Below are 25,666 nucleotides of genomic sequence, written 5' to 3'. Positions count from 1 at the left end.
ACTGATTGAACATAGACTCAGATTCGAGCTCATTATTAGGCTGGTGAGAACTGCTTATTCATTTAGTATTGTGGGGAAGTCTTCAATTCTACAGCTAGAGTTTCACATTGGCTAAAAATGAATATTTATTTCAATTAAAGAAAGAGCAATGCAAGAAGTTACCATTCAGAAAACGGGCGAAAACTCTGCTTCTCTCTGTTTCTCTTTCTGCCCATATTTAATTTACAAGACACATGCCTTTAAAACCAAGAAATGCAATAGCTTAGGATGGTGTAAATCTTATATTGCCTACATAATAGCCATGGTGACACCAAGAAATGAAAACTTCATTGTGGCACAAACTACATTTGCACCCAAAGTTAATTGCAGTATTTATCTCAAAGTGCAAACCAATCCAAAACATTTTAGAAAAAGAGACATAAAAAGAGTCAATAGCACATGCTGGTCAACCTTACATTAACATCAGCATGCATTAATAATGGCATCATAACACAGGAACACTGAACACTGCTACTTTTAAAGAATGTATCATTTACAAGCAAGCATAGTTGTTAATTCTCTTACTAGAAAAACTGCTTATTTCTATACATTTCATTTTTTCGGGTTTTGTTTTGTTTTATTTTTTGAATTAACAGTTAAAGTGCATATAATGTAGATTTGGAGAGAGAGAGGGAAATAAAATAACCGATATTAGACATTCAGGAAGAAACCAGAGGTCAAAGCTCTTGTGTCACTTCCAAATGCCCTTAAAACTGCATTTGACAAGAAAATGCCTTCTGCTTATTTTGTGCATAGCTTAGAATTCAGGGCAGCCCACAGCTCTCCCCCTTCCAAGTGTTTGGGAATGGTAAACAAATTGGCAGATAATTACATTCCGTCTCTTAGCAACCCTAAATGTATTGCAATGAAGTTATTGGGCTTTTTTCTCTGATATGTACTGGTAGTAGCATTATTTCCACAAATTTTAGACCCAGTCCAACAAACCCACTTCATACAGAACCTCCTGGATCAGCATTCCATTTAATGGCAGCAAAGATCAGCTACTGAAAGCTACCATCTTGTTTGTAATCTCTTGGGAAGACAATTCGCAATAAATATATACTGAGGAAAACAAATGACTAAGTAGGAAGAGGCTAGTCAAAATATTTTGTCATGAGCCTAAATAGCCTTTTCCACTGCCATAACTGCAAACAAACAATACAGAAACCTGTGGTTTAAACAAAAACCTTTAGACAGCAAAGTTCATTAGTTAACTGAATTAATGAAATTTGAAATTTTAGAAAAGAGGTTTGGGCCTGTTTCTCAGGAAAATAATTGATTGTGGTAATATTTTCTGAAAATGAAATCCCACTTGTAGGCACGAAGGAATTCTAGAAAGCCAGTTCATGAAAGGGGAAATATTGCTGCCACTCCTCCCCTTCTGCAGACACAGCACAACACAGCAGCAGCAGACTGCTGGGAGCAGTTGTCAAAATCTTCACTACATTTTAGTGGAGTGGAGAGGGCCTTTGTTCAGTGCCTTGCCTGAAAAGACAATCTCTAAGTTTCCTTTCCCTCTTAATAATAATATATCAGAACAGGTATTAATAACAAATAAAAGATGCTGAAACTACTGTCATAAAATACAATAAAACCAGTAACCTAGAATACCTTGTTCTGCCAAAAGAGTTTTTATTACATATTCTCCTTATTTAAAGGCTGTTTTTGTATTAGAATCTGTGTACAATCGCTGGCAGAGATGCATGGATACACACTTTGCCACTGTGTCCCTAATAACACAGATACTATTTCTTCTCTGTTGAGTGGTCAATTTAGGTACAAGTACCTCTCTAAATTAATTCCCAAAGCAGGTTATTGTTCTCTTACCATAGATCTTCCCCAAAATGATAACCAAATAGTAAACTCATTTGAAACAGAGGGAACAAGTAGTCTCTCACTGAATAGTGTTAATTATCAGTATTTGCACCTTGACTGATTACTTGCGAAATGAAGATGAAAATCTGACAGCCTGGAACTGGACATTCAAAATAGAATTTCTTCAAGTTCAAAAGCAATGCCATAAATCAGAAAAATTAACCTCAGCACATGTACTTAAGAGTTGGTCTCTCTATAATGCTTGATAAATTACATCTGCATAGCATACAGGAGCCTAAATAACTTCAAGGGGTTTTGGCAATAACTAATTAAGACAAACGCAGTATTTCATAGTGTTTTGTTGCTGTGCAGTGTTCTCCATTTTAGTCAGACACCTAGTGGTGTAGCTGGGCTCACACAAAGTTCTTGACACAAAAACCTCAGGTTCCAACTAGATGAGAAAGAAAACCACATTGCTTCAGTCAGGCATCTGACAGAGGAGAGGCAAAAAGAAGGGAAAAGTGATTCCTTTCCATTGTTTCAGTAAAGACCAGTTTTTCAGGAGCTCCTTTCCAAGTACAAACTGTTCCAGTGGGTGGCAGAGCTGACACTGACAGCAGCATATGCTGCACCTGCCCTATAGCAAAGGAACCAGGGCAGCACTGCTCTGCTGCTGTTCCCTTCATGCACATTAAGGTGCAGACACTTGCTTAACTCCTGCCTCAACTCTTAACTTCTCCTTGCACACCACCACTCATTCCTGTGAGACAGCAGCCCTCCAGATAGCCTCATGAAATGCCATAGATAATTCCTTTTAAACAAGCAAAGTTAGGGGAAACTTGTATTAGTCTATATTTTGCTGGGTAAGGAGACAGAGATCATTGTCATAGTCACTGTCATCATCCAGTCTAAGAGGAAGTGTGTAAAGGAGCAAAGGTGGTTTTGGAATGTTTTGTTGATAATGGAATAGACCATGGTTGGTTTTGATTTTTTTTTGCTCCTCATTTACTCTTCTGAAATCTAGTAGAAACTAGGAGGTGAGAGCAAAAAATGTTTCCAGAAAAACAATATGAAATTTCAAATGAAAAACAGAAGCGGGAAAAAAAAAGCTGTGAGCAAAGCCTTTTCAACCTTCATCCATTTTTTTAAATGCTCAAAGCAGCATCTAAGAGGAGAAGGAACACAGGCAAGATGATGCTGGTGAAAGCCCTGGCGCTCAAAGGCAGTTTCCCTTTAAGGAGCTGCCGGGGCTGGAGCAGTCACACGGCCCCTGGTGTGTGTGGGTCTGTGCTCAATAAGCCATGGAGCTCTTTGGCTGAACCAGCCAGTGTCATGTGAGCCAGGGGTTGCCATGGCAAGCACATATGCGCCTCCCGATCTGCTTCAGCACCGAGGCAGCAAAATTCAGATTAACAATGCACGAATATGATTTCCTAGGGAAAAAAAAAAAAATCTGCACTTTGCTTTGCCTAATGGTTTGGATGTAAAGCTAAAACAATTAAAATTATCTCTGAAATGCTATTTATGATAAACTGCTGAGAAACCTTTTAATCTCAGAACAATAGCCATGTAACAAACACGAGCAGTTCAATCTTTGATAGCAGCTGCATTTTGGCATAAACTGCAGTACATGGATTTCAGAATATTTTTCCATTTAAATACCAAGAATATTGAATTTCTTCTTCATCTCTTTAATCACTTACAACTGGAAGGGAGAAGAACAGGAGATGGTTGTTACAGTGAAATAAAAATCATGTCAAACCAACCTTAAAATTCACTCTTTGCATTTCTCAGTGTGGTAATCCGCAGGCTGACATTCCATGCAGGAAATCTGTGTGAAAGGTGTTCCTTTCACACTGAGGTAGCAGTTTATCATCAGAGTCCTAACACCTGGTACCAAAATTAAGCAGCTTGCTAGTACAGCAGGCTAATGAAGACCTGCATTATATGGGCTGCCATTCCTAACTTGGTGATGGAATGCAGCTGGAGCTACTTGCAACCCAAAGGCAGGTTTATTGAAGGGATTCTGTTTCTGTAGGGGCAGGCACAGGACTGTTTTACCAGATTGAAGTGAATTCCAGCAAGGCAGGTTGTTCTTGCACTTCCAGGAACCTCACTATGATGCCAGGATCTAATATAAAATGTTCAGAGACCTCTGGCATACCACGGCCTTCAGTGTTTAATACACATACAGGGGATATTCCAGTGGGCTACTGCTTTCAGAGAAAAGATATTCAAGCCTTGAAATAATCTCAGATAGAGACTTTACACAATAATTTTAAGGAGCCTAGCCATAGAGCCTAACCATAAAAAGTGAGTGCCAAGCCTTTAAGCAATTATGTAAAAGCAGACAGACCTCAAAGTAATTGAAATTTTTAATAGAAGTCAATCCTTTGTCTCTATATTTGTAGAAGTGCCTGAAAAGGGATAACTTGTACTGAAAAAGACAATTGATTCTCTCAGTATTTCCTTCCTACCAGAAAACCAAATAAAAATTTAGTTTTAGTTAAAGTCAAACAGACTCCCCATGGGCCTAACTCTGCCCATCACTTGTAAGGGGCTGCTCTCAAACCTTCCAGCACCATCCAGCCTATAACTGCTACCAGCTCAGGGCATGTGGAAGTGCAGAGCTCTCTCAGCACAGAAAGATCATGATGTTGTCTTTGCTCTTTCCCCTCATTAGAAGATACTCTGTTGAGGCTTAATGGGTTAATTTCAGATCCTTGTCTATTTTAACCTTATACTTTTTACTGCACCCCTACACATTTCCCTTCCAGTGCATACTATAGTTTTTTTTCCAATAGCAATAAAAGGGAAAATCTCCATTGCAAATCACTTGTTGATCTAAAGGAATCAGAATACTAAAGCACAAAGTGATGCTCCAGGATTTCCTCTGCATTCGAGTGAGCAGCATTTAGCATTGATTGCTATTATTTTTAATTGGATGTCCAGAAAATTGAAGACCCACATCACTACTGATCCAATCAAGATGCTTCTCCCACAACGAAATTGCATAACAGATTATATGAATTTTTACTGAAACTACCTTGATTCTCTCTGCCTACAGAAGACGAATATCAAAATCTAACCACTAAAATATTGGATGTAGACTCAGGATGAAAAGAACTGATTTTGTTGTGCTACTGAGTTTTGTTAATGACAAAATTGTTGATATCTCACTCAAATTCATCTCATCACCAAAAATTAGAAAAATGAGATCAGCAGTCAGGCTCCTCCTAATGTGATTTGGTGTTAGGAGAATAATTTTTTTATTAGCCTCTCTTGCTTTACATATTCAGACATGCCCTTTGTGTTTGGCTGCAGGATTGTCTCACGTCAGAGTCATAAAACTGAGCATAAGATAAATAACTTCTCACACTCCTCAAAACCTCTCTTTCAGCCCTGAGCATTCTGCAAACAGCAGGAATTTGCTACCCCATAGCTGCACACAGAGAAGCAAAACAAACTTTATGTTTAATTATAGAAGATTATCCTCTAGATGGGCTACATTTTTAAACAATCTCTTTTTGCAGTACTAAAGGACTCAGCAGTTTCCTTTTGTCTTTAAAGATTCAATTAAAAGTATGTTTCTGGAATTAAATTACAGCATGAAATTAGCTAAGGGTATGAAATACTGCATTTGCCCTGGCATTCAGGGGAAGGCTGTTCAAAGCAATTCACTTAATGGCTCCAACATGTGATCTCAACTTAATAACTAAAGTGCCCTCAGCTCACAGAGGATCTACTGGTGAGATACACCCTGTATAATCTACCATAAAGAGAAATGGATTAAACCCAGGTAAATCTTATTAATTTATGGAAAACTTTGCAGTTACTCTCATGTTTGATCTTTTAAAATGCTACCATTTTGTCAAGAAACACACTTGTTGGCAGGAATATTTCTGTGGTCTTTAGCTGGCTTTGGCCTTCTCAGTCTTGACACGTTCCAGAAGCATCTGCCAGAGTCCACTGGAAGTGTTTCCTCCTCTGTAGTTTTCAGAGAGAACTGCTGGATGTAATTCATCACAACCACTGGGGACACACTTCAGTTTATTCTGTGCTGCACCAATATAGGGAAGGAAATGAGCAGTCCCCCAACTCCTCAGCTGCCCCTTTAGTCACCTGTTGGGTACAATTTCAGCTCATGCTGTGAGCTGTCTTTGCTCTGCATGCACTGGGTTAGTGTTTCAGAGAAACCTAATTTCCATTTGGGGTCCTTTGGTACTGTGCAATAAAAAGGGAAATGAAAACCAATTTCACTGACGCCCACCTTCGGTGGGACCAAAGCAGTTCCCTGTGCTCATTGCCGGGCTCCTGGCAGCTCCAGGAATCAGCACAGGGAGCTCCTGGCAGTTCCTGGCAGCAGCAGCAGCCCCTGCCCCAGCCCAGCAGGGCTCTCTTGAGGGCTGAGCTGGGCTCACCTGCCGGCTCTACTCCTCCTGAAGGAAGGCCCTGTGCTCAGGACACACCACACAAAGGCCTTTTTTCAGTTGTTTGGTGTTATGTGGGGCTTTTTGTGGTGGGGGCTTTGTGCATTTATTTCTTTTTATATCTATTTTTAACTGACTTCGCTTAGGATTACAACTTTAATTAGAGTAGAAAGCCAGAAGGAAAAATAAAAGCATCCTCAAATTAACTATAAAACCCACAGCTAATAATGTCTCTGCAATCCATTTCTTCTCTAATCTCTCCTTGCTCCTATTTTAATCCAATCACACAAAAATATAGTCAGTGCACACACATATTCCTCTTTTCATACAAATTTTAGCCACTGATACAGCATAACTTGACAGGATGCCCTTCACCTGATGCTTCTGTTACAGAAGTGTGACATTCTCTTTTTCCAGGGGCATACCCAAGAGCAGACTCTCTACTTAATGCTAAGAAAATAAACATGCCAACTAAATAATCAAGTATTATACCATATTTCCCCGTGAAAGAATAGAAATAAATAAATAATAGAAGTATGCTTAGCCTGTCAGGAGGGTGCTGAGGAGAGCATGCAAAGGGCACAGATGCCTGCCAGCTGGATGGGGCTTAAAGCAGTCTTTATTAATATTAAATCCAGCCAAATACAGCTGTGATTCGTGGCCCTGAAAAGAGCAATGAACTGAGCTATTTCGCTCAAAGGAAACATTTGTTTTTCTTCAACTTTATGAATAGTTATTGTTAAATGATGGATTTTCCTGAAGGTACAGAAAAATTTACTCTTACTATTCTGATGCTGGCACAAAGCATCAGTTCTGCTGGGTTTTCAGACTAGGGCTGTGTGTTCCTAGTGTCTAGGACCATGGCTAGCTGCAATTTTGCTACAATGGGTTGTGAAATTTCTTTCTACATGTTTTTTGTGCAAGTATCTGTCCTCTAGGTTGCAACACAAACTCTAAATTTGGGTCACAGGCAATTACAAAACTTTTCAGGCATCAATAAACTTCAGCATGGAGCACTTTTTGGTTACTGGAAAAAGAGCCAGAACAGATCAATGCTTTTAATTGGCAAATGAATTGGGCTGTATTACTGAATGTATTTCTCTATTAATACAGTCCATCCTAAAATAGTTATAAAAACTTCATCTGAGCATACTTGAGAATAGTCTTCCTTATTTTTTAGCCAGTCTTCGTAACAACAGTTCTAATTAAATTCTACTCTACTCTTTGCAATTTTGTAACATATTTGAAGACATTTTCCAAACAAATGCAAACCTTTGACTGCAAATAATGGCACCACCAGAGCTCTATGGACCATGCAAAATATCTCTATTTCCACAGCTCTACATCCATCTCTCTTGCTGAGTGGGATTTTGGGTTAGAAGAAATGCAGTATAATTTTAACTACATCCTGTAGCTGAAGAGTAATCAAAAGATAGCGAGAGATGAGACTGGAAATAGAAGTGAAGTGGAAAGATATGGCTACAAACTGTCCAATAAAATCCACAGAGCCCCCAGCATCTCTCAGCAGTAGTGTGCCAAGGACTGTCCTGGAGGCACAACACACCTCCAGGATGACTCAGTGTGTGCCGAGGTGGCTCCAGCCTTGAGCTTGGATGGGAACACACGCCCAGATGGAACTGGAGCAAGGCCAGCTCACCCATTTACACAGGTGGTCAGGCAGTCCTGTGAATACCAATAGTGTCGAGGCACTTCCCCTGGGTTTTAACAAGAACAGGGGTCTGGAACCCCTTTGGAACCCTTCTCGGCTCTCTATGACCCCATACTCCTAATATGCTTTTAAATAGAGCAAATGAATCCTGAGAGAAAAAAATGCACTACCACTACATAGTGGATCAGTATAGGTCTGAGCAATTTGTGGAACAATGAAGGGAAAGCGACCATGTAAACTCCCTGAGAAGAAGTAAAAGTTGTAGGCAGAAGCCCTAAAAGTGAAGTCTTTGAAGATAACATCAAGATTTAGATAGCAAACTGATAATGATTTCTGCTTCATTTCCTCAGTCTTTTGGATTGTGAGGCTGGATATCAGCCTCTATGGTAAATTTTAAATGACATTAATCACATGACTGTTCTAAAATAAAACTTCTCAGAATAATAGCAACAGCAATATAAAAGAGTTTGCATTGTGTCTGTTGTTTATTTTGTGTGGCAATAATACAGGCAGCCATATGGATATGAGCATTTGGAAGGGAGGATTTGTTGGCTAGATCATAACATCTGTTTACTTATAAAAGCAACAAAAATACATTTGGAGGTCACTGTCTGCACTACCATTTTACTTATTCTTGATGAAAAAAAGCTATCAATGCTACTTTTTCTACATTGAGCCAATTACAAAAGACACCCCAGGATATATGCATGAGAAAAAGGTTTTGAAATCATAGAAAAATTAGTCTCTATCACACCTCATCAGCCACTTCCACCATAACAGTGGTATCAGAGCAATAACTTAATCTAGGAGAAAATGAGTATGCAACATGTCCAGGAGGAAGATAAAGAAAACAACAATGCCCTAGTTAAGCTTCCTCATAGCACAGACCTTATGATCAAAGGAGCACATACCACTGGCCTCATATCCAAAAATCACATTCACCAAGTGAACTCAGATTTGAATTTAAAATAAAAACAAACAGAAAATCCCCCAAACAAACAAAACAAAACAAAACAAATAAAGAAAAACCTTCACAACTTACATTAACACACCGAGCCAGAAACTATGGGTTAACAAGTTTGTAATATATAGTACCTCAATAATGTGTTTACAGGTATTTCAATTGAGGCTCTCACCATGACCCATAATATTTAATGCCCTTCCTTCACCATTTTTTTGAGGTCAGGCTATAAGTATACTGTAATCTAGCAAGCATAATGATTCCTGTAAATTTGGAAACGCACATTTTACTACACAGAATTTCAACTACAGACAGATGTTCAGAAAAAAAAAACAAATAGTACTTTAAACATTCTTTCACTTAAAGTATTGTTCTGATTTCAAGATATAATTATAAAAATTAGGTTCATAACAAAATTATTTTAGGTTATTTTTTATTCCAGTAAAAATATTTTGGTAGAAACTCTTCAGCATGTCCATATAGTCTAAGATTACACACATTTTCTCAGCTGAACAGAGCTTTTGGCAGTGAATAATTCCAATAATAGCAATCTTTTTATATTTTCTTGCTGTCACCCATGGTTAATAACATAACTTTTAGCTGAAGGACACAAAATTTACATCTTGTTCACAAGGGAAACTAAGGATAGGAATGCCGTAAAATTACAGAAAGATAATACCTGAATTAAATTACTTCGACGAACATTAAAAAAAAAAGGAAAAAGCAAGAGAAAAATATGATCTTACTTTTGCTGATGGGGTAGTCTTCAGTACTTGGTTTGCCAAAGAAAGGAGAGGTTATGTTGACAGCTGTTCATTACAATTCCTTCTTTACTACAAGAGCTTAACTCTGCCACTGGCTGGCTGGCCCATTTCTGCTAGCTTTAGCACACAACAGTGCTCCTAAAAGCTCCTCCTCTCGACAGCATCTGTCTGGATACAAGCACAAGCAAGGCTTTCCATGGAGCCATTTAGGTCTTGGGAATGAGCTCCAAGTAAGGGAAACCATTAGAAGTAAATATTTTGATGACCAAGTCCAAAATTTGGCAGGCAGAAATTCATGCCCGCTGACACCACCAGCTTTACAGTACAGTAGTCACATCTTCACAGTGTTAAAAGTGAAAGTGAAGACTTCCCTGACAGAAACAGTAACTTGAATGATGCATAAAAAATAGAAGCCAGACCTTTGAAAGCATGCACTCCTTAAAAGTTTAACTGATTAATGCAACATGTCTGAGCCTTCAGAGGAGGAGGGCTCATTATTTGTTTCTTACCAAGATTTTATATTTGTGCAACTAAAAAGAGAAAACATTGGTGAAGGTTCCACACAAAACAACAATAAGAAAGTATCTAATATGTGCATTTCAGTTATCAATGAGTCAGAAAGCAATTGCTAATTCTAACAGATCCCTATGTAAACTCCAAATACTCACCTTTTTCCTGGCACCCACAATAGCTGAGGCAAAACTACCTTCTGTTCCCAGAAATGCTGCCTACAGCTGATATTGTATTATGGCAAATATACATCTTATAGAATTGCCAGTGAAAATGATACTGCTCCATAACTTTACTTGCAATTTATAGGCTCTGTGGGCAATATGCCAGTACCTTCCCTTAATCTGGACACAGCTCTCTGAATAGACAATGATCATGTAATGAGACCAGATGAATAAAAGATGGAAGAAAAAACATCTATACATTAGGTCCTATATACATATGTATTTATTGTGTCTTACTCTCAGCTACTAATCAGCACATTAACCTTATTTTCTCTGCATGAGCGCTAAGTACCATACTAAAATTAGGTCAGAAATTCAGATCAGATCAGCTGACTCAGCCCAGAAAGATTAGACAAAGACTAGTTGCTTTTTTTTTTCCCCAATCCAATACGCTGTGTTTATCTCCCGCAATGTACAATGGATCCATACATTTTTCCCCACAATTAACCCATCAGAACCAGACACAAGACAGCAATCACACTGAAGGTACATCAGTGCTATTGAAGAAACACAGACAAATGTATCCTTTGGAAAGCAAAACCTACAACAAACGGGGTTTACTTAGGTCATTTTTCATATCTTGTTTCCAAACTGCTCAGACTAATGCATTTCAATGAACTTAAGTCATTCAGCATAGTTATGATTTAGGTAAATAACAGCTGCTTCTAAATAGTGTTGTGTGTGAATACCACCAATTTATTAGACAATATATTACTCATTATTATGTTGTTAATATACACAAACAGCCTTCTTCTAATAGAGACCATCTGAACACTAAAATTGAATAGCTTCTAAATAATTCAATAATTGGACTAGCAGGTAATTCTCTGTAGGTGCCAAAGACTTCTGACTGCTTTTATTTTGATTCTCAGATGGAAAAGAAGAATATTTGTGGGAACCCCCTCTCCTCCTCAAAAATCTACCTGCAGTTAATCACAGGGGATGACTCCCTTGTTGCTAAGGAGATTGTCTTCAGCTATTGGGAGTCTCCACATCAGTGGCAGTTACCACTGCACATGTGCACCACTTGCTATCTAGGCCACGCTCTCAGGAATTAGGATAATAAAAATACCCACCAAGATAAAGTAAAGACATAAAGAATATAGTACAGAACAAAGAAGAAATCAATGATCCTACTTCACCTTTCCTGACTGCTGCATTTCAATAGACAACATGGTCCTGGATGAATCTCTGGAGGTTACTAGAGGGAGCAGACTCAATTGCAATCAGCTTAAGTGACTTCAGACATCGTGGTTCCCTCAGTCAAATCAGGTGTTTGTCCTTGATCTATCATTGCTTTTAGTTTTTCCAACCAAAGGTTGATCTCAAGTATCTTTTTTTTACCTCTCCAAGTTTACATGGGAGAAAGCAAAAAAGACTTAAAGAGCCTTTTTCAAGATTTCCCGAGGTGTTTCCTACTTTGTTTCCTCAGGCAGATATTGTTCCCCCCCTCAGTGTTATTGAGATAAGCCAAGTGGGGAGGGATCAGAGGGGATCACTGCAAACATAGTTTCCCATAGAAGTGCACTGTATTGAGGAAATGTTGATATCTCCAAACCACATACAAATACATCCTGTTCCTCTAATAAGTCCACTGTGTTGCTGGTTCTCTACCTCCTGTCTTCTGGCTCTGTGACTGAGGATAAATACTCTGTTCTCATTGATCTCAGTTGAGTGTGGGCAAGAATTTCATGATTTGGCTCAGCCCTAAATCATCTGTACTTATCCAGAGCTCTTCATCAAATTGCTTTGCCAGGATCAATGAACAAACCACACAAACCAACCACAGTGTAGGAAATATTGTCACTACTATTCAAATGAGGTAGAGAAGCTTGGCTAGAGGACGATAAAGAGCCAGGTAGGTCCACAAGTTAGTCTCTCATGTCCCAAGGAACCATAACAAAATCTGTTCTGGTACTGAGTAACCTTTATGGTCACACATATAAAAGTACATGCAGGCAGATTAGCCAGAGTACAGCCTAATTGGCTGTATTCACCTTGATTTTACATTATTCTTATCACTCCAATGAAATTACTAACAATCCAAATAGTTCCACTTCCTGGATCATAATGCAACCATATTTTTGCTTTAAATTCCTTCATCTGCCTCCTCTCTCAAACTGTGTGTGCTGCTCTTTTCCTTTTAATGTTATATCAAAATTATCAGACTACTGAGGCGTTGCTCGAATGTTCACAGCACAGCATGTCTGTTATACCTGGATGTACAGTACCCAAGACATAGCATAAAATTTAATCACTTAAACTGAAATACAGAAGATTCATGCTGGGGAAAAAAATTCAAAGGACCTCCTATCAGTTTATGCTCAAGCCATCCATTCGCATATAAAAGCTAAGGATTAGGACAGAAGATTTACCTGTATTACAGAATTTTACCTTCAGCTCAAGAAAAACCTACTTTTTATATCAGCAAACGTGTATGTAATAAATATTTATATCTATTCCATTCAACCTCCTTTTCTTCTCCAGGAGGCTGCAGAGATTTCATTGATATCCATTGGCACAAGAGGGCAGGTCATGCAAATGCTCCTCTCATTAACTGTCAATTAAAATCAATGGAATTGTTCAAGAAGAGCCATTATAGGGTTCTGCCCATCAGGGGCTTGATCCATTTTCCTATAAGTGATTGCAATATTGTTACTGACTTCAGAGATCACGGAATTGAAAGGAAAATGTAAATAATAGACACTTTAAAAAAAAAAAAACAACAAAACCTCAGATACCAGTTAGAAAGCTTTGAAAATGTACCAGATTTAAAATTTCAGCTCAAGAAGAGTGTCTTTTGACCTGTGAGACTGTCCCTGTCTTGCTCACGCACAAATACATTTTTGCACAAAGTACAAACTGTTCATCTAAAAGCACTAAGAGGATGACAACCCATTTATCACTAGATCTATATCTCCTGCTCCAAATACCCAAACTTTTTGTTACATATCACACCTGCTCAAGATGCCATACATGCTCAAACTGTGTTTACACAATGTAAACCATATGTGTGAGAGACCTGACAGAGGCCAATGGTCTGCACTGCTTTTGCCAGCAAGCTGTTTAGAAATCAATTGCTCTACACATATTTACCATATCTGAATCCCTTGCTTTTCATTCACTCTGCCAGACTACTCATCTTTTTAATCAAAATATTTACCGTTTTATTGCTTCTTCTTGTTTTCGGCGTTTTTCACTCTTTTCTTTCAAGTAAGCCAGGTTTGTTTCATTCCTCATGCGATCATTCTCTCGAGCAATGTCTGATGCATTCTGTATAACCAAGCCATCATAGGCCTTCATCCCCATGTCTTCAATATACTGGAGAAAAGCGCCCAAAGTGACCTCCTCCTGATTAGAACTCATCATCTTGCAGGAGATAATGAACAAAGGAAAGCAATGTTTCCTGCAGGTTGAAAAACACATAATACCTTAATCAGTAGGAAAATAGCTTATGGTTTATGACGGCAAGATCGTGTCAGTTGTAATTAAGATCTCTGTAAGAGACAATTTTTCAGACTTTCCCATTAAAAGAATAATAAACAAAGCAATTCAGAACACAGAACAACATTACTTGAGACAAGAGGAGACAAAACCAAGAGTCTCTTCTTCCAGGCAATGCAGATCCATACAATTACTCTGTTTAAATCCCCAAAACATTTCTTTCCACCCCTTCCCATTTCCTAGTACCCCTCAGTTGCATAAACACTGCCATCCTGAATCTTTGTTTGAATTTAACTGAGAAAGCTCCCATCACAGGACAACAGGTACCTTTCACAGGTTAGATAAGGCTGCACCAGAGCAGATTACCAGAAAAAACTCCTATTATGACTACCAGACAAAGTTCCTAGCCTGCAGGATATTCTAAAGTTCAGGTGAAAAGTATAGTTCCATTTTTAGGAACAAAAAACTTAAGAGCTTTCTTCAGGTTCAGAATTTAGAAGTATTGTGAAATATTTTCCTGTATTTCATATTAATGTGATATGATCCCATAAACTCTGGTCATCTATTGCTCCAAGAATGGATAAGAATGCCCAGCTGAGCTGAGACCTTCAGAACAGGCCCTTGAAGTCTCCAAGAATCTGTGTTCCAGAGGTATGGCAGACAACTGGAGTTTACAGCACGTCCAGCAAAACACCTTGGATCAGACACACTTAGACCCCTGGATCATCCCTGGGTCTGTGGCAGAAAGCCTTAAAAACTCTACAGAAAGGCCCCAACAGTTTTCTATTCACCAACAGAACTGGGAGCTGCAAGAACTCTGGTATATAGACACATCAGTAAATACTACAGGAGACTAAAGGCAAGGTAGAATTTCAAGAGACAGACTATTTCTCTCTAAAGTCTCTGCTGGATAGAACTGAATTAATCACTTACTAAACAAGTAAAATAGAAGTTTAAAAAAATAGGACTGTTCCATCTTATTTAAATACTGATTCTTGTAAGGTCCAGAAGCATTACAAGCTTGAGTGGCATTGCCTGTACACAGCCCCATGAGAGACCCTCATCCCACAGCCAGGGAGATGGTGCTGAGTGATTTGCTGGCAGACCTGGGAGCTGAACTCAGCTCTCTAAGGCACGTTTGCTTATTCACTGCTACAGCATTCCTCTCTTCCCTGAAGGAGGATGGCGTGGCTTCTTGGAATCAGCCTCAGAAAATGCCAACACTACAACTAGAAAGGATCTTATTGAATAGGCAATTAGAATCCTGTCTGCACACAGATTTTAGGGGCAGGGTTCCTGGGGAATCAGCGGTGAAAATCTTTCCCCTATTTCCGAGTATAATGTTATATTTCTAACATTTATTTCATAGCTGGAGAAGTAAAATTCTGATCTAGGTTGACACTGGTTTGAAAATTAATAAATAAATAGATAGATAAATAAATAAATAAATTTAAATGCTCTTAAGGATTCTAGAAATCCAGTCTTGGCCTTCAGATCTTAACTCTGAAAACACAAGAGTAGAGAAATATATTTCTGCCTTTGAATTTTTTTCCCCCATTTTGATTGGGGGAACTTGTGAAGTGACAGTGCAACATGCAGATAATTTCAGGCACTAGCCTGATTTTAAATACCTTAAAAGCACACTGATAATTTCCCCTTTTTCTCTCGTGTCTACATATCAAAATTATTTTTTTAAAATGGTGACACAACTGTTAAAGTCATGAAGACTCAGAGGATGCAAAGGGTCTTCTCCTATTACCTCTTCTGCCTTCCAAGAATGACCTTTTCTATCAACTAAGCCTGAACATGAACACAAGGCTGATGTTAAGGGTCACTAAAGTGATCTTTAAGCATTTTCAAGCATGGGTATAAGCATCTCCTACCAATCCCTGCAGGGTAAAAACAGTGAAGGAGGTCTTAGTGCAGCCCAATGTGCCTGCATGCCATTTCACACAGCTCTGTCATTGGAGCTGGCTAGAACTCTGGCTGAATACATATTCCAGCCCAGCATTCTATATGTGCACCATAAGCAGCACACTGTCTGCACAGGAGGATGTTGGAAAGCTGACAATGAGCTGAACAGATGCTATGAATGTTATGATTCTTCAGCAGACACAATTTTAGACTAATTCTTAACCTTGCTGATTAAAATAAAGTAAGGCCAGATATCAAAGCCCCTTCCTGAGTCTCTCCCTACAGCATGAAGGCTACAAGATTAAAACCAATGCTAACAGCATAGACAGCTCTAACTCCCCTTTCTCTGAACTCATCAAATGGTATCTGCTTTTTGATGGTTAAAGTCTGGGCCATTTCCCCAGCAGATGGCTATTTTATTGTGTATTCCATTTTGGACTTCTAGTAAAACCTTGTTTCTGCATATGTTGAATTAAATTCAAATAAACCTGCACAACAGAGAAATCTCACCCTAGTGACCCGAATAGCAGTATTGTCATTGATTTCTTCAGTGACCAGGGTTTACTCCTGTAATATAGTATATTTTATACTGACGGTAACTTCAACAGGATTTAAAAAAAAAAAAAACAAAACAGTTCTCATCCATTTTTCCCCAAGACACATCATATGCTATACCTTGTCTTTTGTGACTATACTGCATTTCTTCCCCTCATTTTTTCCTTTCTTTACAGAGGTCAGAAATGAGCTGACAATTAAGGATACACTGAATCTCTTTGTATTATGATGTTTATTTTTTAAATAGGAAGATGAAGTCATTTCAGTTGTAAAAAGGATTAAATACAAAGCCCTTATTCTGCTTCATGAACTGAACAGAGACTTTAAATTCTGGTTTGTTAATGATGCTTTTTATTACTAAACTCATGCAAAACCTTACTATTTACTAAATAGATCAAAATCTTTGATCTATCAAAGATCTATTCTATCAAGATCTTGGATCTATCAATAGATCTATGAAGATCTATTCTTTGTCCTAATACGGGCCCAATCCCACAGCAGTACTGACCAATTGTAGCTACTGAACTCCTCCTGTGAGTTTTGATCCTTGCATGCTTGCAACACGAAATTTGGGGTACTCCTGGGGGTAGCTGGGGACACACAGATATTTCAGGACCTTGAACCTGCTCTTATGGCACTAACTTCAAAGGGCATCTGTGCAAGCAGCAAGCATTTTCTGATTCACACCCCTTGTACCTCATGTGTATGTGGTATTTTACAGTCTCACTACATTTACTAATACTGTACAGTTGTGCATGCTATACTTATACAGGGATTAAAAATGCAAACAGGAGGTTCAAAAAGCTTAATTAATTACTGTAAACATTTTTACAGTCTTAGTATTCCTTGGGCAGCACACTAAGACCAATTTTACTTACAGGTATTAATGCCACTTCAGAGAATATGTTACCTTAGTAAATGTGCTCAATAGCTGCAAGAGGCTGTAATCAACACATATAGCCCCTGGAGTCCCATGCAGTGCCTGCCTGTCTATATTTTTGGAAAATGGCTGGACAGCACTGATCAACGTTTGAGCAAAAGTTCTGATGACTGGTAAACTCAGGCAAGAGCAATTGCTAACCATTTGCCAGGGCAGATACTGGCACAAGCAAGGGTTCTGTTTGAATACATTCATATTTGATTAAAACTGTGCAAATGCAAATTGCTAAATAAGTCATGTAAGCTAAGGCCCCATGATCCTGGTATCCCTAACATGCACACTGTGGTCAGGAATCTTGTTAGCCAGTAACAAGGACTATACAAAGTCACCAATGTATTTGTAATCAAGCTGCTTTCAGTGCATTTTGTTTTCTGAAATCAAGCAGTCCTGGAATATTATAACTGGCAGTTTTACCACTTGAGAAATTCTTCAGACACTCCTTTCTTTTCCCCTCCTCATTGTGAAGGAACAAAAGGAGAAAGAGGGGCAGAGGAAAAGCCTTGGAGTTCAGCTATTGAAGCCAACATACTAAGAAGTTAGCAAAAATTGTTTGGAGGAACTCCATTCTGAGTGTTCACTGAACATGAACATCTTTGAAAGTACAACTGAGCACAAGGACACAAAGAAGGAGCTCTCCATCATGTGCACTTTATTTCTTAAAGACTAACACTCTGTGAAACTTCACGGAGAAAAAGTCACAGTCACACCCATCTTGCCCACTGACACCTGCCCCTTCAGGTACCCTCAGATCAGAGGGACCCTGGCAGAGGAGCACAGAGCGGCTCACACAGGAGCGGCTCATGCATTCAGCTGTCAGCATGGGAGGAGTAAAGCAAGAAAGATTTTTTTTTTCCTTCCCTGCCAATGCATCTGGTTTACTGGCAAGGGCAAGCAGTCCCCTTCCTGGTTTGCCCAAAAATATTTGCATAACTAAATTCAAGATCGTTGTATTGACTCAGATACGATTTCTGTGAGAGCAGAGTGCATTGTATTTCACAGGATGGGTGCATACCTTACTTCTAATCTAACCCTTTGCTCTGCTGATGCCTCATATACAGCATTTTTGATCAAACCACAAACCACCGCCTTTTCATATGATCAGTGTGCAAAAATACTGATTTCAGAATATGAGTAATCGACTGAATATTACAGTATCCAAGCAGTGCTACATGTGAAGATTCAGACATGCCATTCTCTCTCTTATTCATATCAGGATCCCCAAAATATCAGCTGCTTTTCAGCTTGCTTGACAGCCATAAGCTGCAGCTGTGCTGCATTGAAAATTGGCAATGCTGACATTAAACTGAAGGAGCTTTTTGAAGTAATGACAAAGGCATTGATTGCCTTCTTCCAAACCAGAGAGATTTTTTTTTTTTCAATTTTAACGTAGGAGAAGAGACTATGGAAAAACAAGCGTGGGGTTGCCCAGAGTCCTGAGTCCAATCTCAAAATTATAAAGGCCTACTACACACCTCTTCAGTACTGCCTGATTCCCTTCCAAACACTGCCTCCTCTCCCTGAAAGAACATCTGATTTCTCATTACCTTTTAACTCCCTCCAGTAAATTCATTATATCAGAAGGATTCTGCACAAACAGGGATGATAACCAGCTATTCAACCCTTGAGTCTGAGCTGTTGTATTCTAGCTTCTTGCAAGAATAAAAGCAGACAGGCCAGCCGTATCCAATTTTCACAAAATGCTGACCGCAGCAGCACTAATAAGGACCTAATGGTATTGGGTGTACAAAAGAATACTTTCACTGCAATCAAGAAAAATTTAGTGAGGGAAAAATATACTAGAGACTACTTTGCAGAACTCTGTCTCCTATCATAACTGTGCCTTGTATCAAGTGATATTTGAAACACCCAAACAGATGAATGTGATCAGACAAATTGCTAAGACATGCCTTTTAGAGTTCATTCCCTGCTCATTCTTAACAATAAAATGACATTTCTGTTTCCACATACAATGATGCCAGAAATTATAATGTCAAAGAGGAAAGACCTGAAATCAGCTGCAACTTTCCTACTATGTATCATTTGACAACTATATATGCAAGAAAACGAACCAAGGAAAAACTACTGTCATTTGGAAGTACAAAATATACTTTATATTCTGTCTGGGATTACAGATTATATACCTGGTGCTCATTAAATTGCACAGCATGAGCTCTAGCACCTGGGTGAAATCACTAAAGCTAAGTAGTGCTGAGCCCCTCACTTAAAGAGGTTAAAAGTGTCTCCTTCAGTAGACTGAAATTGCTACTGCATGGGTTTAAAGGAATAGTCAATTTCCACAGATGTCCTACCCTTCATAGGGGAAAGCTGTGTTCCCTCTAGTTTTAAGAACTAAAAAAATACCCTGGGCCTTGAATTTTGGCCCCCTTGCAGGTGCCTTTTTGAAAAGGAAAAAGGTCTTTGCTAACAATGACTCCTTTATGACTCCAGGATGTAAAAAGCTGTTGTTTACTTTGCAATACAGCAACTTTTATTCCCAGAGGAAAATAAGGTTTTCTCCTAACCATGTGGATGCTGGACAATTGCAGACCTAGATTCAGAATGGCCAGCACTTAAGTGCAATTATGACTTTTTATCATCCCATTATTATGCAGACAACTTATAAGCAACAACAAGAAATAAAACCACACAATAAGCAGACATATACACACATTCTCTATGCAAATAGGAGTTCACTTGGACTCAGAAGAAATCACAAGCTTCTTACTGGTGGACTTATTTTTTTCCTCCTCTTTAAGAAAATGAAATGGAGATTTCACTACCACCAGCATCGTGTTAAAATGCTGTAAAATATTAATGGTGCAGTGGGTCTGATAAGTGACTGTCATAGATGTTAAAATTATTTCAATTAATGCATCAGAAAATATAAAATAATGGTTTTAATTATTTAACAGTGCTTTTTACAAACAAAAAACATCAGCTGCTAAATATCTTTATTACAAGCACAATCAACATGTGAAGTACACAAAATCAGTCAAATTGACTTCAGCTTTTAGTTTAGCTTTGTTTTGACTAATATCTTCTAAAAATACATGCAATCTCATCACTATGCATTCTGACAACTCATTATTTCATTCTAATTAGCACCATATTTTATTAGCATGCTCATATGATGTATTAAAATAAGTACGTACCAAAATTCAAGTCCACGGGGACCGCTAAGTGCAATAATCAAAGGTGACTTTTGCCTGTAAAAGCCCTTTCCTGTGGTTATCTCAGTGCAGTCGGAAGGGATATTTCAGCACCATAAGAAACAGATTTTCAGTTAGGCTCAGTTTTTTCTTCAGTTAAAGTGCATTAAATCTTGTTGGCAGAATTGCCCAGATTGTAGAATTCGACATCACTATAAGTCAATGTGTTATGTTACAGATCTTCTTAACATACAATTAAAATGGCATGGAAAGTTTGGCTTAAAAAAAATGAAGTGGAAAGAAAAGACAGGTACTTGCTTCTTTAAATCCACATTCAGAGAGGAGAGGGTACGGATAATGGGAGGGTATAAACAACACCCTGTGTTGAGGTCCAGCAGAGAAGAAACTGGATGATTTTTACCCACTTTACAACACAGACGATTACAGCACCATCATATGCACTAACACAGAGATTTCTAAGGTGCCTCATTTGAATATGTTCTGTGGAGACAAAAAGAAAGGAATATAAGGAACAGCAAATATCCTATCCAAATGGCTTCTTGCAGCAGGAAAGATGCTTGCTCGCTCATTGCCACTTACAGAAGGTCTGAAACAGTCTGGCTCGTGGCATCATCTCTGTCTCTCTCCCGTGACTACAGGCAGGCTTGCTCTCTCCAGCTGCCCGGGTCCGTGGATGCTGCTGTTGATTAATCAGGGATTCTCAAACAAAGAGCAAGCCTACCTTCGGGTGCCAGCAGGACTGTGGGGCTCCTCTCCCGCTGCAATCCGGCTGCAACCAGCATCCTAGCACCTCGGACAGCTCCGCCGCGCCGGGCCCATGGACACGCGGCACGCCGGAGCGGGGGCGCGCCGGGAGCCGGCGCGGCAGCGGCAGCGGCGTCGCTCCTGGCTCCGAGGCTCCGGGGCCGGCACAGCCTCCTAGCTAGGCAACAGTCTCGCCCTTATCGCCACTGCACTGAAGTCTGATTAGCAAATAATCCAGTTGGGGGGGGGGGGGGGATTCGGCATGAGCAGCACTGTACATCACATGGAGTCTATAGGTAGGAAAGAATATGAAACAACGCCCTTTCCCCCTCCTTCTCCCTTCCCCAAAAAAATAGAAATTGTTCTTCCACGGAGAATGTGTAAACTAACCTTTAGCCCATATTATGGCTCAAGGAAATGAGTAGCACTTAAAAGAAACACCTAAGCCTCAGTTTGATACCTCGTATTGATGTATCTTTTGCACTCACCCTCACTGAAAAGCAGTGCAAGGCACACAATTACTGCTGACGCAGATGAGAATGCTGCTTGGGGAAGGAGGGGAGGAGCTTCTCAGCTCATCAAAACAACCTCCCACCACCTGCTCCCATTGCACGAGAACAAAACTACGCAGCTCGGCCAGACTGAGCGTGACATTTATGCCGTTTTCCTTATATTGACATGTACACTCTGGAAAGAAGCATTCTGTTTGAAAAGCATTCAGGGTGAAACTACACTGTTTTATGCTCATCCAGAATTTGTGTAATGGTTTGGAAGAAAACATTTCCTTTCTTCTGAACCGGATCAATCTGTGTTACAGCTCCTCCTTGCAGAGTATGTGCAGTTTTGCTTTCTCTCCCCTAAACCTGCAGCCTGGACACAAAGCAAAAGCGTTCACTCCCTGCACCAAAGCCAGGGAAAGGAGCGATGGCTGAATGTGCACAGATTGCATTACCCCATTGTCAAATGGCATTTCATTCTTTCTTAAGTTGCAGGCTTATTTTTCTCTAGCATAAATCTCGATTTTGATGTTACAGTAACAGTTGAATTTATTCCTAAAACTAATAAAAATTACGGTCACAGAATGAAATCCTTTCAAAGTAATGCATATTCACATGAAAAGCTGTGCTGGTACAAAAATAAGACCTCACCTTCAGAGCACAGGAGAACCTCTTGCAGATTTACTACCCCACAACTGGAAAATCAACATTACCCTATGTTCAACAGCATTCAAGATAGCCAACTAGACACATGGAAAAACACAGTGACCACCTTCATGCATTGGAACCACAGCCTGAAGAAAGTCTGTTGCTAAAACTGTCTCTCATATTCACTGGTAGTTCATTTTGTACTCACTGTAATAGTGCACAACCCAGCACACCTCTTGCAACCCCATGAAACAGGGAGGTGAATTTTCCTCATGACATCTCCAATACACCATTTCAAAAGGATGTTTTAAGAAGGGTTACAAAGCCAGAACAACAGGGTTTGAAGATATGAAGGACTTTTCTTTGTGTTAAGGGAAAAGATTTGGAAGGGAAGAACCTACAGTGTAGAACTGGAGGCAGTCCTGTGAAGAGAGCTCCTTCCCTAGCCCCGAGGCTAGCCCCTAGCTCTGCTTCTGATATTTGCCTTCCTTGAAGGATACCTTAAGAGTAGCTGTGGCCGTATGATAATTGGGAAACTTTTTAATTTTCATCAGCTGGAGATTCCTGTCACATAATAACCTCTTCTAACCAATACTTTTTCAGAATTAAAGATCTTCTCTATCTCTGCCCTAAATTCTGCACTGAAAACAGAGAAATTGCACAGTCAAGCTTCTTTCCAAGTTACTTTAACAAGGATATCACCGTAAAGTCATTACAATTTCATAAGCAACTTGAAGAACTACTAATCTTAAAGTGTGAAACGCTTGCCACATGGTTCATCCCAGTAACTGAATTCCCTCGGATACAATCCTTTCCCTGACTACCTATGTTATTGCACCTTTTGGCAGTTTCCACATCTTCTCATTCTTGCACCCGGGTTCCTAGGAATCATGTGTCCATCAGGCTGTGGAAGGAAATGTCCATTTTTCTTTCCAGTAGGGTTGTGGGAAGGGCACTGGAGTTACAGCCTCTATAAGGCTGGCAGTTCCATTCCTGCTTATTACACACAAAAGCTCCTAATTTAGTACACAATCCAGAAAAAAGCACCTACAGAATTGAATATGGCATTTCCTGCATCAGTGACAGAAGGGCTGGATCAAAGTTCAGGTAATGTGTTTTGTGTTGTTCATTGTTTTTTACACAGGTTTCTACAGAACGGTGCTACTCACCTTTAAACATCTCTAATGACAGCTCTAATGAACCCACAAATAGTTTTCACTCCTTGGTTATAAAAGAAGCATAATCAGCACAAATATATGCACCTCCACAAATTACTACCTGTGTTCTCATGCTGCAGAGGCCAACACCTGCCTTCCCGGCCTCCAAACAGCCAGCAGTGGACAACCATGCATTCCTCACAGCAGCTGCCAATCATATCTCCTTTGCTCCACATCCTTCCTGGCGTTTACAACCACTCAATTCCAGCAGATGTAATTACTTGCATTTGCTTTGAATTTCTGAAGAACATGTGCAAGGGTTCATTACATACCTGAAAGATTAACCCATTTTATTTCGGTACGTGTATGTACATGCTCACACACATGTATAACAAATCTACGTACAGAGAGATGTGGCTTGACCTGTGCTTGATGCATGCAAACCAGGAAAAGAGAATATGACAAATGTGCTCATTGGCAACTACTCAGAATAGTTGTGGGATACCCCAGTCTCTGCCTGGCCATGCTGGCAGTGGGCTGGAGCACAGGGTATGTAATGAGGAGACAGCAAACCTCTGCAGGAGGCTCCTTTGTCCAGGACATGACAAGTCCTTTCAGCCTCAGTGACAGGTTGAGGATTTGTAAGGCCTGAAGACTGCAGGCAATGCAGAGGCAAAGGGCTTTCAAGAAGAAGAGAATACTCATTTAAGATGCTAACAGACCCCTTAGTGACTGAGTAAGGCAGTCTGCCTGTCCCTGAAGTGAGGGAAGCTTGAAGACAAATGGATTAGAGTCAGCACCAGTGACTCCATCTCTGCTTGGCTGGTGAATAGAGGAGGAAGGCTCTCCAAGAAGAGCAAATCCCATGTTTTCAGGGCTGAAGCTGGTAACACCTGAGTTGATACGGAGCCTGTTATGCAATTATTTACATTCATGAGCATCAAAAAGGACAGGTTTCTTGTCTATGAAGGCACCCCCCCCAGGCTACCTGAAGCTTCTCCAGAGAAGGCAGTTTCATGACAGATTTCTATATCTGATCAACAGACCATAGATGAAGGGTTCTAGGAATGGACACTCCACAAGTTCTAAAAAAATCGGAAATAAAAACCAGAAACTGAAGACCTAAACGTAGAAATTCCTAACACCTAACCTAGGGGGCCATGATAGGAAAATACATCCCTGTACCCAAACCCTACATCCCAGTGAATGGGAAGAGAGAGGCTTGAACAAGGCTTATTGAACAAGACCTGTCCATGCAGCAATCAAATGAGATAGGGCTCCTGTCAGTGAGGTTTTGCTGAGACCAAAGGCTGACCAAGCCAGAATCATCATAGCAGAAGCAAAGCATTGCCAGTTTACCCACACTTATAAATATGATGCCATCAAGATGCTGGCTTTTTCTGTTTAACAAATTCTTTGTTTAGCTAAGCTAGAATAAAACCAAGTTTAGCTTTTCTCCTTTACAATGCCTCCTTAGCTTCAATTGCTTTTCCCTGTCTCTTGTGTGCTTGGTCCTGACTCTTAGGCTTTATTGCTGCCAGTCTGCAGTTGCTCTAACCACTCTAACCACTTCATTCCCCTTGAAGTATGGATTCCTTGCCTGATCCCAGGCCATATCTCTTAACCCAGGCCTTGCTACTGTCCTTGACTTTTCCAGCTGTGACCTTTACTTTTCTTGCTTCCAGCACCTAGCATCAGATTCTAATCAGTCCCAATTATTGTCTTCATTTCCCAATAAAACCATGGTTTCATCACAGCTACTATCTTGCCCATGTGTGAGGCAAGTGAAATTTTCAGTGGCAGTCTTGTTTATGCTTCATTCTAAGTCTCAGTTTAGCAATCACTGTGATGGGCCTTTAGCACCAATTTTAAAAAGCTGCTTGAGTTTTTATTTGGATTTAAACCCGAGTTAATATTTCTGAATGGAAGTGGGTTAATTTGAGGAAAACGCATAGAAAACAAACGAAATCCAAACCAAAGCACAATGCCTACCATAACTTTGGCCTTAAACAACCATGTCTTTTGTTTGTTCATGCTCTTAGTACTCACTTACCATCATGCTAAGCAAAGGGAAAACAAAGATCTATTTGCAATTATTTTCAACCTGACATGCTGAAATACTAAATTGAGCCTTCAAGGCTGCTTTTCCCAAATTATTTCATTCCATGCCCCAGATAAGCTTTAA

General features: G+C 39.6%; 1 protein-coding gene across 5 annotated transcripts in view; it reads right to left on the bottom strand.

The window, feature by feature from the left end:
- Positions 1-21,698, bottom strand: part of NYAP2 (neuronal tyrosine-phosphorylated phosphoinositide-3-kinase adaptor 2) — a 136,099-nt gene extending 114,401 nt beyond the window's left edge. Inside the window, exons 1-3 of one of the 5 annotated variants that reach the window (XM_088170719.1) lie at positions 21,668-21,698; positions 20,418-20,915; positions 13,576-13,818 (exon numbers count right to left, since the gene is read on the bottom strand). In XM_088170719.1, coding sequence (XP_088026845.1) covers positions 13,576-13,781 — 206 coding nt within the window. In that variant the 5' untranslated portion in view covers positions 13,782-13,818; positions 20,418-20,915; positions 21,668-21,698. Of the gene's footprint in view, positions 1-13,575; positions 13,819-20,417; positions 21,273-21,667 lie in introns of those variants that run through there. The other 4 variants (XM_014879586.2, XM_088170721.1, XM_088170722.1 and 1 more) reach the window with 4 other exon arrangements.
- Positions 21,699-25,666: the final 3,968 nt, after the last annotated feature.

Source organism: Sturnus vulgaris, chromosome 10, assembly GCF_052056855.1.
Source record: "Sturnus vulgaris isolate bStuVul1 chromosome 10, bStuVul1.hap1, whole genome shotgun sequence".
Taxonomy (NCBI): Eukaryota; Metazoa; Chordata; class Aves; order Passeriformes; family Sturnidae; genus Sturnus; species Sturnus vulgaris.
The sequence above is the reverse complement of the archived record's forward strand: the minus strand, read 5'-3'. Positions and strand labels throughout refer to the sequence as shown.